This window comes from Agelaius tricolor, unplaced genomic scaffold (assembly GCF_023055355.1).
Source record: "Agelaius tricolor isolate 1412-34295 unplaced genomic scaffold, bAgeTri1.0.p SCAF_9, whole genome shotgun sequence".
Lineage (NCBI taxonomy): Eukaryota > Metazoa > Chordata > Aves > Passeriformes > Icteridae > Agelaius > Agelaius tricolor.
In genome coordinates this window covers 44,633,451-44,647,990 of record NW_027269269.1, presented here as the reverse complement: position 1 = coordinate 44,647,990, position 14,540 = coordinate 44,633,451, and the positions used below count along the sequence as shown (strand labels likewise).

At 46.3% G+C, this 14,540-nt stretch overlaps 1 protein-coding gene across 4 annotated transcripts in view; it reads left to right on the top strand.

The window, feature by feature from the left end:
* Positions 1-7,845: 7,845 nt before the first annotated feature.
* The window catches only part of ILDR2 (immunoglobulin like domain containing receptor 2), a 40,743-nt gene continuing 34,048 nt past the window's right edge, over positions 7,846-14,540 (top strand). The window contains exon 1 of one of the 4 annotated variants that reach the window (XM_071433756.1): positions 7,846-8,113. In XM_071433756.1, the coding sequence (XP_071289857.1) occupies positions 8,068-8,113 (46 nt within the window). In that variant the 5' untranslated portion in view covers positions 7,846-8,067. Of the gene's footprint in view, positions 8,114-9,765; positions 10,040-14,540 lie in introns of those variants that run through there. The other 3 variants (XM_071433755.1, XM_071433754.1, XM_071433753.1) reach the window with 3 other exon arrangements.

The following is a 14,540-nucleotide window of genomic DNA, read 5'->3' as shown; positions in this document are numbered from 1 at the left end:
TTTCAGGCAGAAAAGCAAGTGTTTGCTGTTATATTACTGTAAGAGTCGTTGCTAGGAGTGCATCTGTGCACTTGTGTTTTATTTTTCTTCACATCATACTCTTTACTCTCATGTGCAGCTTTGGGACCCACCCTTATGCAGCCCTTCCTTTTAAAGAAATTCAGATAATGTGTGCATCAACTGTTTGAAAAACACAAGGCTCCAGTGATAGCTCTCCTAGGGCTAGAGGTGTGGTTGGAAAATAAAATTCATAAGCAGTAGAGAGAGAAAGGATTTTCCTCTGTGGGGTGGGGGTCAGATTAAAAAAACAGGGAACAGATCATCTTCAGAGCATCATGCCATCAGTATTCTTCCCCAGGGCCCTGAGGAGAGCCCAGTGCCTCTGAAGAGCTCATGTTTTAAATCTTCATTTGCCTGCTGTTTAACTTAGCGGGCAAAGGACTTTTCTGGACCATTTACACTGATTTGAAAATAACATTTGTACCACTGGAGCCCTTCCAGCAGATAACAACAAGTCTTATGCCAGTATTTATATATTACTTGGGTTTTTTTGTTGTTGTTGTTGTTTCTTTTAAGCACTTAATTTAGTTAATTGATATGCCAACACTTAAAGTCCTCTGTACCTGGCTTTTGAAACACAGCTCCAGAATTTACAAAATCAGTATAAGTGGTCCAGAGAACTCCTCTGCCAGCCTTTGCTTTTCCATCAATGCATGGAGTTTGCCAGCATCTCAAAATAGGGACTATGTACCCTGGTACTATAGGGACAGAAAAACTAACTGGAAATTTTCTGCCAGTAATGTATTTGCATTCATTCAGGATTCAAGGCTATAATCTTTCCTTGAAGGGTGTTTTTTTGTCAGAAAGAATGAGCAGTGTTATTCTATAAAGCCTGGCAGTGACTACATCTGCTGTTCCCCACTTACCTGCTGCTCTGGGACTACAGCACTCCCCCACAAAGGGAAATATTTGATGTTTATGTTGGAGGAATCAGGCCAGATCCATCAGCCCAGGAGAGGCGAGGCTGATGCAACTCCACACTCCCAGATCCAAGTGAAGGGAGGTCAAGTGTGTATTCCCAGCCTAACCCAGCTCCTGCTGTGGTTTTCCCAGTAGGGATGAGCCATCCTCTCCCCCTCCCTGGCTCTCAGGGCACACCACCTTCCCAAAAAGAAGTCCAACTGGATTGTGACTAACATTGTCACAGTCCCTCCCTCCTGGCACCACTGACATGAGGGCTGCTGGTCTGCTCTAGGGGACAGTAATCCTGGTCACTCCCTCACACCAACCGGTTCTTTCTATCCCCTTATCCATCTATTTATCTTACCTATTCCTTCCTAAATCACCCAGATCTCTCCCTTTCTTTGCCTTTGATTCTTTCTCTAAGCATCCCACGAGAAGTGCTATGCAATCCTGAGATGTTCTTCTGTCGCCCTGGTTTTTTAAGTTTTTCTAAGCCTTCTGGTGTTTACATTCTTTTAACGAACTTTCTCACACACTTTCTGTAAATAACTTATTGTTTTGCATTCTTCTTTGGAGGAGCAGAAATTTGATGAACTGTTGGTTTGTCCAGTGCCATTGGAGAGGTGGCACTGTCATCCTCCAATTCACTGTCACTTTTGGAAATCTATAAATGTTGGAGTCAGAATTAAACTTTCCCTCTTTTTTACCTTGGAGAGTTCAGTGTCTGCGTCATTTTATTTCATGTCCTAGAGCAACACTCTTCCCTTGCATCCCCTAATGAGTCCTAAATCTGTAGGATACAGTCCCCCTCAGTCCTAAAGTTGCTGTGGTGTTGGCTTATCGTGACAGGCTCCAGTCTGTATCTTGGAGCCTGTCCTGGAGCCGAAACTTTCCTGGGACAGCCCTAGGAAGAGCCTGGAGTGGTTTTTCTTTATTCTGAGTTCCTATCTGAGGGTTCCCATCTGCCATTGTGTCTCTGTGCTTCTTTGGACTTGTGAAAATGGGCCATTGATGAGCTTCTGTGGTGGGTGTGGGACGAGCCAGGGCAGGCTGTTAGTTGGGCTGCCAACCAGTGAAGTGCCATTGTCCCTCTGCACTCCTTTGTGTGCTTTGGAGACAAGCTTTTGTCACATAATCTCACGGCTGATTTCTTTCCCAGCCTGGTTATGGAAATTAAAAAACATACAAATTCTCTGGAGAGTGATACAAAGTATAGACCAGTAATTATTATTGTTCCACATGTAATGCATAAACGTCTCAGGGATGGGAGCCTGCAGGCCTCCCTTCCCCAGGTGAATGATTTAACCAGTCAGCTACAGCTGCCAGTTTTCTTTTTTGACCTTTTGACTTAGTGAATCCTGGTTTTCTTTTTGAACAGTGCCACGACTGCAAGAGTGCAGGGTGCCTTACACCTCACCTACATGATCAAGAATGTAACTTAGTACACCTAGGAGTCAGGAGGCCTTTTTACAAGAACTCCCCTTGCCCTGTTCCCTTGCAGGGTTGTGCTGAGTGTTGGGCCTGTTGAGAATGTCCCGGACCAGGCCTCATGGGTGGTATCAGCACCTTTCTTCCAGGTTCCTCAGGGAACTCAAATGAGAGCTGATAATGCATCTGTCTTCTCTTCTGAAATAGTAGCATTTATGTTGGGGGCTGCAGTCATGGAATTGTGGGATGCACGGGACCTGCTGGGCAAGTGCTGTGACCCTGCTGACCAGGAGCACTAAACCTGGTACATGGCAAGCAGCAGCCCAGGTGTGCTACAGCTGCATCCCCTTTGTGCCATCAGTTTCAAACACCCTTAATGCCAGGGCTCCAGTGAAACCATCGCATTGTTCCAAGTACCCTGGGCAAAGTCTGGGAAATCCTTAACATCAGATCAGACCAGGTTTTTAGGCAGGAATCAAGGACCTGGCTGTGACACCCCAAATGTGTGAAAGCCTTGCCTTGGGTGTTTGTTAGACATCTCTGTGCTCGGGATTATCTGGGTATGCAGAGAAGGAAAACTGTAAGCCTTTAGGCAACTTTGACAGGACATATGTGCTTTCAGTCTCAATCTGCTGCTGAATTAGGTTTTTATTTTTAGATTTGAGTTCTAAATGTTAGGTACCAAAAATTTTCCAAAGTCTTGTTTTGGATTTGGCTCTAAGTAGGATGACCTGAGTAATTACAGACCTGTTAGACTGACAGAGATCCTAGGGAAAAGAATAGAATCACTGATAGAGGATTTGCTTCAATAATGAATTAAGGAAAAGTAATGTAATTAATGCCAATCAACATGGGTTAGCAGCAAATACATTCTGTCACATTGGTTTGTAATTGCATCAAAAAGATATTAAGTGTGGTTACTAAAGGTAATGCATTCAGACACATGAAGCATGTGACTCGACCACACAACACTGAATCAAGGATACAGATTTATGATACAAAGACCATCCAGTCCCTGGTTAAAGCATTAGCTTAAGGTGTCTCAAAATGTAATTTTAAATGAGGAATTGTAATCACACTTCTTATTAAGATCTTTCTTAGGTTGTTTCTTGGCTCCATACTACTAAATACTTGTTGGTAGCTTTCAACAAAACATTTAGTCATCACAGTTACTTGCAAAAAATACAAAGATTGAAGGAATACTTAATAAGGTAGGTGATAGAGTGGGATATTGACCAAAGAGGAGCTTTTTAAGTGATGCTACATCAAAAGGACTAACAGCATCATCCCTGGAAGGATAAACAAATGTTAAGCAGGGATGATGATGCTGTAATACTTCTACGTTCATGCTTTTAGCAGCTGGGCCTGAGATGCTCTCTCCAGTTCTGGTGTTAGCTCAAGAATAAAACAAACAAACAGTCTGTTGAACTTCCAGAGAGGATGTTAAGGGTGCTTTGATCACAGCCTGCCATTACCTCTTCAGAAGTGCCTTAAGGATGCCTTGCCCTCTGACTTGGCAGTACTAGAAAGTGAAGTTCGATTAAATTAGGGGCAGGGTGAGGTCCCTTCCTACCCAAAGTGATCTGTGATTCATTTTTGTAACATACAGGCTGTAGTTCAAACTAATCGATGTAGTGTGACAAAGCGATGTGGCCTGTTTTGGGAAAGCTGGATTGAACAATCACAAAAGTCCAGGTTGTGAACTCAAAGTCCTTGGAGGTATTGGTGCTGCCCACAGTTCCTCTGCAGCCAAAAACTTAGAGGATTTAGCAGCTTGTTACCTCTTAGGTTATCTGTAGATAAGCAAGCAGAGTTTGTCCCATTGTGTATTTTTGCCTATAATGACACACAAAAGATGGCAAGCTGGGATGATTCACTTGTGATCCTTTACCTATGTGATAACTTCACAAAACATTATTGCTGACATGCCATTAGTGTTTTAAATGAAAATGTCAAGTTCACTCTGTAAGTGTAGCAAAGGCATGCTGTGATTTTTGGTGTCTAAAAATGAGTCAGGAGCAGCATAGGAAATTTATACAGAGGAGTAAATACTATAGGAGAATGCTGTCCTCTTGGGTTCTTCCTAATGCTGAATTTATATTACAGACTTGAAGGTTCATTGTAGTGAGAAAGCCAAATTTCTCCATTAAATATTCTAAGCATTTCTTGGTACAAACATCATGATTAAAAACAATAGCAGTTTATATATACATATCACTCACTCCTGATGTTAATGGGACGTAAAAGCTCTGTATTATTGTGCTATCAAATGTAACCAGGCAGCTTGGATAAAAAACAACATAGAGAGAGAATATATTTCAACAATGTCTTGCTGTGAAGCTATCAAGGATTAATAGGAGATTCCAGTGTAACGCAGCAAACGAGGAAAAGTTTTACTTAGTAGCTTTCTGAAGAGACTCACTAAACGCTATGAACTGATGGTGTGTCACCCAGTAAGTTCTGCGACGTGCTGATCTCAGTACTAAATCAAGAGAGCAGTGTCTAATGGCTGAGTCTAGCATGGCATCCCAGAAAAGCTGTTGAAATCACTGTTTCTATGGAAATTTCTACAAGGGAAATCCAGGGGGCTGAACGGCATGAAAATCTTCATGCAGGGATGTTGCCGAGATGGGTCATGCTGACTGAGGTGCTGGTGTAAATCGTTCCACGGGGCGGTAACTTAAAAAGCTGACTCTGCTGATCAGCAGAGGAAACGACCACAAAAGATTGGTACTGGAAGATGAGACGAGGGAGGAGTGAAGTACTTGGCAAGGCGAGAAAAGAGCCAGCAGCTGCTACAGCATGAGTAAAAATTTGTTTGTTTGTTTCCCCATTGTTCAGCTGAATTTGTTCATGATCCCACGGCTTAGAGAACTCCCTCAGGTGCAGTCACGGGATCAGCAGTGAAATCAAGCAGGGTTGCAGGGTGGTATTCCTCCGGTTCTTCCTGGGACTAAATTACCCAGGGCAAACACCGGGAATTTCATCCGATTGTCAAGGCTGTCAAGTGACTGAGGGAGATGAAGGTTTAAGTCCAGCAGTGTGTTGTTTTTTAAAGGACAGAGAATCCCTGCTGGGCTGTGGCTTGAAGCCATCTGGCTAATTGCATAGGAATTTCCCACCGTGTGAAGGTGAAGTGGGGCTAACTGCAGTCATGCAGCTTTCTGTCTTGGGCTAAAAGGAAAGGCAACGTCCCAACATTAACTATTAAGCCAGCTCGGATGTTGCAATCAGGAGATCAAAGGTCTACGGAGATCTGGAACATCAATTCAGGGCCTGGGCATCCATTTTAGGTGGATATATACAAATGACAGCTCACATTAAGTGAGAAAGGACCCTACAGTAAATTTATGAGAATTTCAAAGCAGATATAAATCCAACGTTACATGCAAAACAATGGTGCTTCCTTCTATTGAAAATCTTTCCTTCCTTTGTCGTGAGTCAAAAGTTTAGCTAAAGTGATGCATGCCAAATTTATTTGCAAAAGCTGGAGTACATTAAAAAAAAACCAACTACCAAAAAACCCCAGTGGTAGCTAACAATAGTGACGCATTAGGGATTGTACTGCTCCCAGTGTTAAACACATGAGATAATATCAACATCAGCATTGTCTCAGGAAACTCTGGATCAGAATCCTGGCCAACTAAGTTACAAAAAGGCAAGGAACCGGGATTTCACTTAAAATTTTGAGGTTTATCAGGAAAAATGGTTAGGGGAAGGAGAGAAAAATAGCTTTGTGTTTACCTTTTAGGAGTCTTACTTCAACCCGTTCAAACTTTCATGGATTATATCCTACAGATAGGTAACAGTGGTGAGGCAGGCCCTGTGCAGATGCAAAGTTCCATCTGAATTTTCTGCAACCACATGTTGCTGGAGGCTGAATTTGTGCCCCTATTGAGAGTTTCTACTTCCACCTGCAAGTATGCAGGAAGGCAGTGGGGTGTCAGATCAGTGTGCTGAAGGAGAACAGCACTGCTGCACATATATACATTATTTAGTGTAACAGGGACTTCCTAATAGTAACTTTTAGCTAGTACTGCAAAACAGTTAAATTCATAATGTATCAGGTCTGAGGAACATCAGGACACTGATTGGGGTGGGTGTGTATTTTTTTAAAAGCAATGCTGAATAAAAATAAACTTCCATGTGAAAAATATTTTTTAAATAACATTGAATAGCTCCAAATAAAACACTTAAAACCAGATCAACTGCCTAAGGATTGTCTCCTTGTTTAATTCCATTTTAACTGTACTAACAGAGGGACTACACCTGTCTGAAAACAACCAAAGATGTTTCAACACATTTTTTATCACAGCAAACATGCTGGTTTGGTTTTTCCTTCAGAAATTATTGATCTTTTTTTTTATTTGCACTTTTAAAGAAAAGCTTGTCTTGCCTGTAGAGAAGTTCAGTCTGAAAGGCAAAATGACGAGAAATCTGCAAGCAACCGGAGAACACCTGCTAGAATGTAAACAGCTTGTGCAGATTTACTGCAGGCGCAGGCGTCCCTGAGCACCCTGCCTTTAGCAGCAGGGCACACCAAAGCACTTTGCTTCAGAAAAATCTGAATAGTTTCTGGTTTTTTGGCAGATTCCAGATGAGACGAAGTTGGAGACTAGTCCCATCTCTCATGTGGATCACTGATGCCTGCAGCATCCCAGCTGCGGTTACAAACACCAGCCAAACCCCGTAAGAAAAGTGCCGGAGGATGAACAGCACTCAAAGGGAAGCCGTGCTGGATGCTGTGAATAGGGAGTGCCATTTTGCACTCTGTGCTTCTCGCCGGTGCTGAGCCACAAAAGAAAGCATGATGCTATTTTAGCCCGCTATTTAGGCCCATGAATAATTCCACTGACTTATTAAGTTTTCACAGAAACTTTAAAAGTTTTAAGTACAGTTAATGTGTATCCACGTGGGTTTGCTGCGGCCAGGACCGTTTAATTTCTTAGCAACATCCATATTCTAAAATGTCATTTAAAGCTGTAGTGACCCCTTTCTCACAAAAGAAACCCACAACAAAGCAAAAACAAACAAACAAAAAAATTCTCATCACCTTTCAGTATCATGTTAGCAGGAAAACTTGAAAACTTAACCCCCCGCAACTCGGCTGCCCATTGTTAACAGACAGGACACCTGCTCATCTAAAATGATACTCCTTTATCTAAAATTACAATAATTAGCTCCCGTGCCCATGCTGGAAGTGGAAACCCCAGGGAAATTTAGAACAGGAACCGTCTACGCTCATTTCCCAAGGTATACACTTGGCTAATTTGGGGAGGACAGATGATCGGCGGGGGGGACATTTTCGAGCGCTCACTGGAGAAGTTGTAAGAGCCCCGCTGATCAGCGGGGATGCCGGGGGGCCGCAGGACTTGCAGAGGGACGTGCCCGTAGGCTGAGGAGCGGCATCAGGCAACCGAAACGCGCCTTTGCCGGAGGGAGGGAGGGAGGGAAGAAGGGAGGGCGGGAAGCGAAGCAGTTTCGGGAAGCCGCGTCCCCCTCCCCTCTCCGGACAGCGGCGGGGGCGGCCTCGGGGAGCCGGCCCGGGGGAGGAGCGGAGCCGAGCGGAGCCGCACGGCGCGCCCGCCCCGCCAGCCCGGCCGGCTCTGCGGGGAGGCCCTGCCCGAGCGGGGCCGCCCCCACGCCTCTCCCGCCGCCGCCTGCACCACTGGGAAGATGGATGGGCACGTCCTGGGATGGATCGTCCTCCTGTGGATCGCAGGTAGGGCCGCGAGCAGAGGCACGGGTGGCCCGGTGGCCCCGACGTCCCCATGCCGTGCTCTGCCCGCCGGGCTCCGCGGCTTTCCTGAGGGAGAAAACTGAGGGAGGTTTTGGGGAGATGCTCCGCAGGGAGCCGGCGTGGGGCCGGGAGCTGCTCGGGGGCGTCCCGCGGTGCAGTTTGCGGGGACTTGGCGGAGAGGGCTGGGAGCGGGGGGCAGCCGGTGCCTCCCGGGGCTCGGGGCAGCTCCGGGCGGCCCCCGGCGCTTCCCTTCCCTCCGCGGTGCGGAGAGAGCGCGCCCGTCCCAGGGAAGGGGCGGCCGGCCCGGGGGTGTCGGAGTGTCCTTGGCCGCGGTGCGAGACGGATGGCGGGCGACGAATCCCCGGCTCCCCCCGTGCCGTGCCGGGAACAATTGCAGGAACTTCTCCTTCACCCGGTGTCCTGACCGCACATGCCGTCCAACAGAGGTGTGAGAGGAGGGGGCTGCCCTGCCTCTGCCCCGGCTTCCAGAGGGGCAGAATTCCAGGGGGGCCTTCTCCGTGACGGTGCAGTCGCGGCCAGGCCTTTGTGAGCGCAGGACGGGGTTGTCCCCCAGCCCAGCCCGCCGCCCACCGCTCGCCTCCCCAAAAGGTCGGGCAAGTGCCCCCCTAGGGCAGGGGGAGGGAGCCGGAGAGGCGAGCAGAGAGGGCTCAGGGATGGGAAGAGGGCAGGGGGGACAAGCTGACAAGGGGATGGGTCCGAGAGCTGGGCAGCGAGAAGAGGGAAGGGATTAGAGCAGGGTGAGAGCGGCGGGGCAGCCGGAGAGAAAGAGAAAGCCGTGTCAGGTCAGGAGCAAGATCTGCCTCCGGTGAGCCTGTGCAGCAGCCAGGCACAGGCAGGAGCAGCAGGCTATAGGAAAAGCTGCAGTAGGATGACTTAGCCAGGCAGGCTGAAAGAAGAAAAACAGACACACTTGGGTTAAGTGGCATATATTTCCCAGTGTCACCTATGTATCCCGCAAAAAAGACCTCAGCCTCTTCCCTCTTCCTATTCAGATTTAGGATTCACAAGCAGTAAATTCGGCTTTTAGTCATAACACCTCTCTCCCACCACCCACCCACCCCTTTCCTTGCATTTTCACTCTGAGTCATCCTCAACACCGGTGCCTGCCTACTGCTCCCTTCCAGGGTTTCACGGCCTCATCTGGGGCTTCAGCAGCTTCCAGCTCATTCTCCCTCCCTTCTCTCCCTTCCTCCTTCCCTGCCATTTGGCTGCTTCCAAATGTATCCCGCTTCAGTGAGTTGGTCCGGAGTGCCAGCGCACCCACAGCCGCCCCCCCTTTCCTACTAGCCCCAGTGGTGTGCTGATAAATAGCATCCAAGGACCCGCAAAGGAGTGCGGGGTGTAGCTGAGCATGACATTACATTCCTCCCTCTTTCTAAAGAGCTTCTTTATCTGGACATGTCAGGCTAATCAGGACTTTTTTATCAAGCTAAAAGACCGGGCTGTTGACACTTTTCTCCTTCTACTGAGGGCAGTTCACGATTCCTGGCAGCGAGCAGTGTTTGGAGCACGCAGGGTCAATGCAGAGAGAGGGAGAGAGAGAGGTACCGCTGCAGTGGGAAGACCTTCCAGTTTCCTCCAGCCCTCTGTGGTTTCGAGACAGGGCTGCGTGCAGCTGGTGCTGTGGAGAGCTGGCAGGCACAGGCTTCCGGCAGGCAACAGGTTATCCATAGCTGTGTGCTGAGGGATGGAGGCACTCCGTGCTCCCCTGCTCCCCTCCAGCCTCCTGCCGCTGCTGCCCAGCCATAAATCAGAAAGCAAATAAGCCAAGGTGTGTGTTGTGTGTGTGTGTGCACAGAAAAGGAGGAGGGGGCTAGCTAGCAAACATGGATTCGAGATTTTCCTCTCCCCAGTGGCTGTGCAAAGGAATGAAAGGTCTGCATCAAGGTAAGGAGCCCTAATCCAGCCAGAGTGGTACACTCCACTCTGGGGAAGAGGAGTGGGGGTTGGGAGGTGGAGGGGCCAGGGGACAGAGTGCAGGATGGGGAAGAAGCAGGGAGACAAAAGGGACCAGCTCTCGTTCCCTTCCCTCCCCTCCTCCCTCCTCGAGGTGGGCTGAGAAAATTCTAATCAGCACTTTCAGTCCCTTTCCTCCCAGCAGTAATTCCTCTCTGTCCTTTGTTTGTCTTTAATTTTTGGCTCTTGCATTTATCTTTTGTTTGGTTTTGCGCATTGTGAGTTCTTAGGGCAATTTCAAAAAATCCTGTGTGAGGCACAATGGATTTGGTTTGGCTTCTCCCCCTCCTGTCCTGCTCTCCCACGTGCCTGAAGCAAGTGTTTTAATAACAACAGCAAATGGATGAAGAGCAGGTCGTTCTTTATTCCTTCCTGTGAGGTCACACGGGTTAAAATATGTGTGGAGCTGTGCTCTCATTCTATAAAAAGAAGACACAATTTGCCAAGTATCCTCAGTCCCTGTGTAAAGCCTGTTCTTGTAAATTACCAAGTGCAGCTTGATTCTGGAATGAATCCTCCCCTTGTGTTTACCATTTTCTTATTAATGCTGTAATTTCTAATGCATTTGAAACGAGAACATAGTGCCTTGCTGGCTACTGAACTTCAGTTTTAGTACAGAACAAGCAGATCAAATTTTTCCTGCCTCACAACTTGGACCAAGCTTGGAAAAATCACAATTAGAAGACTGTCCATGTTAAAATGAGATCTTTTCTCTCTGATAAGTGCTTTTCCACCAGTAGTTTAGCACTCAGTCCCTGTATACTGTTGCTGTACCTGTTCTTTCCCAGCCACAGTTCAGGGGGGCAGGCAGAGGGGGCATGCTGGAGCACAGCTGTGTCTTTGCTGTTTCTGTGACCAGCTGATCACACTTCTTGGGAAGGCAGGGTTGCAGTCTTACTGGTCTTGATTTAAAGTGTTCATCTGACTTCCCTTGCCTGGCTTCACAGAGCATAGCAAGTGTAGCATAACTGGGAAGAAATCTCATGTTTTTCTTACTTTGTGTTCCTGTGAGGTCACCGTGAGTGAGACTGGCAGCAGTGGAAATCCCAATGCCATCCCAAGGACAGGTATTATGCCTTGGTGTTAACAGGCTTGGAGGGATTCTTCACATTGCTTTGCTTTGCTCTCGGTCTTCTGATGAGTGATATTTCTGGGAATGGTTTCTGGGATGCTGAACCAAGTCTAGATCAGGAGGCATCTGACAACTGTAACGGGTTTCAGACAGCAGTAAGACAGGGTGGGTTTGATCTGGTGTCCAGAGCTGAGATAATTCACCTGAGAGCACGCAGAGTGACTTCTGTGAATGTGTGAAAGGGGCTGTGGTAAGGGAGTGTAACAAGCACAGGGAAGCTGATGAAGAGAATGAAGTGAGGGGCAGGGGGTGCCTGGGGAGAGCACCACAGAGAATGGGGAAGAGCAATGCCTACTGCTGTCATTTTGCACAGCCTGGGCTGTCCTACATGGAGTGTTTTTGTATTGAGGCTCTGTGCTATGAGTGCTGGCTGCTCAAGGCCACGCTCTTCTGCAGCTGCTTTGGGTTTTCCCCTTTCCAGGTTAAGTAGATGGAGAGCTGAAATTCTTGGTTTTGCTGTGGAGCTGTTGAAAACAGAACCATGCTTTCACCTCAGCTGCAGCTGACTTGTTCAGGCATTGGTTTCTTGCTTCCAAAAAAAGTTGACGAACACAAGTCTGATAGGAACCAGACCAAGACATCCAATTAATTTCCCATAAGCACTGGACACAGTCTGATGGTGATGGCTTTTTCTGATAAATTGCATGGATTCGATTAAGTCCAACATGAGTAGGCAAGAACCTGTACAATATAATCTCAGTTATCCCACTGGCTCTCCATTCATCTGTTTACACATCTCTTTATAATTTCTTGACTTTCTGGTCTCAAAGCCCAGATCTTGCCCTTCCTGATTCAAGCTTGATCCATATCTGAAAGTATAAATGGTGTGCCAGTATTGAGCAGCGGGGGAGAGAGCACTTTGAAATGATGCATAGTATCCAAGGTACCAAAACCAGCAATACTTTTGCCCAATAGTTAATTTTATTTGGGAAGGGGTATAAGCTACCCTGAGGGCACTGTCTCTTACCAGGGAACGGATGCTTTTCTGCCAAAGCCCTGAGGTAAGTCTAGGAGTAGCTTTCCTGAGGTGCCTGGTTCAGGACCCAGTGATTTCCATTATGCTGTGTGCACAACTGCCACTCCTCTCAATAAAGGAACATGAAAATGGGGGATGCAATTTTTGTAGTTTCGTAGAATCAACTGTACTACCTCAGGCAAGCAGTAGCATGAGCCAAGTAATTGCAAAGAAAGAGATGAGATGCATGAACAGATAGGGAGACTCATCTGACCTGAAGAACAATGTGTGCTGCCTTCCTTCACTTGGACTTGAGTCTTGTGTGCTCCAGAGGGATGCAGCCTGAGACATGTTCCATTGAGCTACAGGATTTGGCCTTGCCATTACTTCCAGGGTTTGGTGCCTCAGATCAATTTTATTCTAACTACATGATATTTAAGGTCTCCTCCAACCCAAACCATTCTGTGATTCTATTCCTAGAGGCTGTGTAGTGAAGTTAAATCTTCATTTCATCTCAGGGAGGCATAGGCTTCTCTGGAGGTCAGTGGCAAAGCAAAAGCCTCAGTTATCACCTCTCAATTGCCTTCTCTCTTGCTCAGGGAAGGGGCTTAGGAAGATCAGGCACACCAGGCTCAAACCCGCCCTTACAAATATCCCCTCTGTAATCGCTTCCTGGAATTTTCTTTAATCACCAGTGAAATGTATTAGTGGTAGCTTGTGTGTAGTGTTGATTGCATAGTTTGAATGCATAATCTGAGGATAGTTCAGGAAAGGAATCAGAGCAAGGAGACAAATGCACATTGCCAATTGAAAGAGACAAACCCCATACAATTATATTTCGGAAGTGTGATTATTTTTAAGCTCTTTCTCCGGGAGTCTGTGTGTGTATATATATATTTGTACAGACACAAAAAATCATGGATTCTTTTTATTTTCTAAGAGAAAGGATAACTGTCTTTATAAGATGCAATTGATTAATATTTTCAGACCTTTTTCTTTGGGTTTAGGAGAGCAAGGAGGGAGGAAAGCAGAATAGTCATGTAGTCAGGAGATTCCCAGGAGCTAGATTTTATTCTTGTTGAACTTGAAACATTGTGAAATTCACAATGAACAGGTTCCTTCTCTAGAGTGCAGGAATTGCGTTTCCGTCATGAGTTTGAAGTAAAGGCTAATTTTACTCTGTCTGCATCAGTCAAAACATAGCACAACACAATTCAGTTTCTTTTTAGTCCTATTTATATTAAACTAGACAAAGAGCTACCATGATGCTGTCACTAAGCTTCTCATAATTTTTCACATATCTCACTCTTCTTTTTCTCTGCTCTATTAACAACCCAGAGTTCTGCCCTCTGATACATCTGAGGCTTTTCTTGTCTTGGCTACACTACATTTTCAGGTCAGCAGTTTCTTCTTGGAGGGGAGGAAGTCCTATAATTCCTATGCCTGGACATAACTGATCAGTGTAAAGCCACCATCTTGTCTTCAGGCAGTCGAACATCCTGCTGGCCTTTTTGGTGGACACTCTTACAGCAGTGACATACTGCATGAATCAATTCCAGTAATTCTTTTTTGGCAGAGGAAGTAACAGGTGTATAATTTCCCAATTCAGCCATATATAATTATATATAATTTGACTTAAATAGATCTAAAGTTTCCTCTGCTCCAGTCTCCCAATCTGAAGCACTCTGTTGCTCTTAAATGCTATTCCTGGAAGGAATCCGAAAATAATACTTAAGAAGTTAATAAAGAGCTTGGGAAAGGATATAGAACGTGCCAGATAATTTTCTGCACATCTCCAAAATGCTGTTTGGTAGAAAAAGAATTCCTGTATTTTCCCAAAAGTTGCATTTCTTTTCTTCATATAGACATTCACATGGGGGTAGGGTGGGGAAAGTTAGTCAGATGAGAATTTGCTAAAGCTCAGCTAATCATTTATTAAAGCAGTCCCTGGCTTGCCAAACTCATTAATCTCATTAACAGGGAAGGAGGGCTGTGGTGCATGGTTAGCTGAGAGCACTGTGTTTTCTAAGCAGCGTACCCTCGGTTCACAAGGGAAAGATTTAAATATTCAGTGTGTCACTGTTTTATCCCTGAAGCTGAGGTAACGTGATGAGTCACTTGATCAGCTCATGCCACATGCTGGCCTTGGCCTCACACTCTGAGGGGTCATGGAGTTGCCAGACACTGGTCTGACATGGACCCATTGGGTTTTCAAGGTGTTCTTCATGTTTCTTGCACTCAGATGCAACCCAGAAAGTGTGACTCTCTGGAGAGGGGAGGTTAGACATCACATTTGGTTCACCTTGAGAAGCAAGTGGTGGCGTTCCCTTAGTGCCACATGGTCC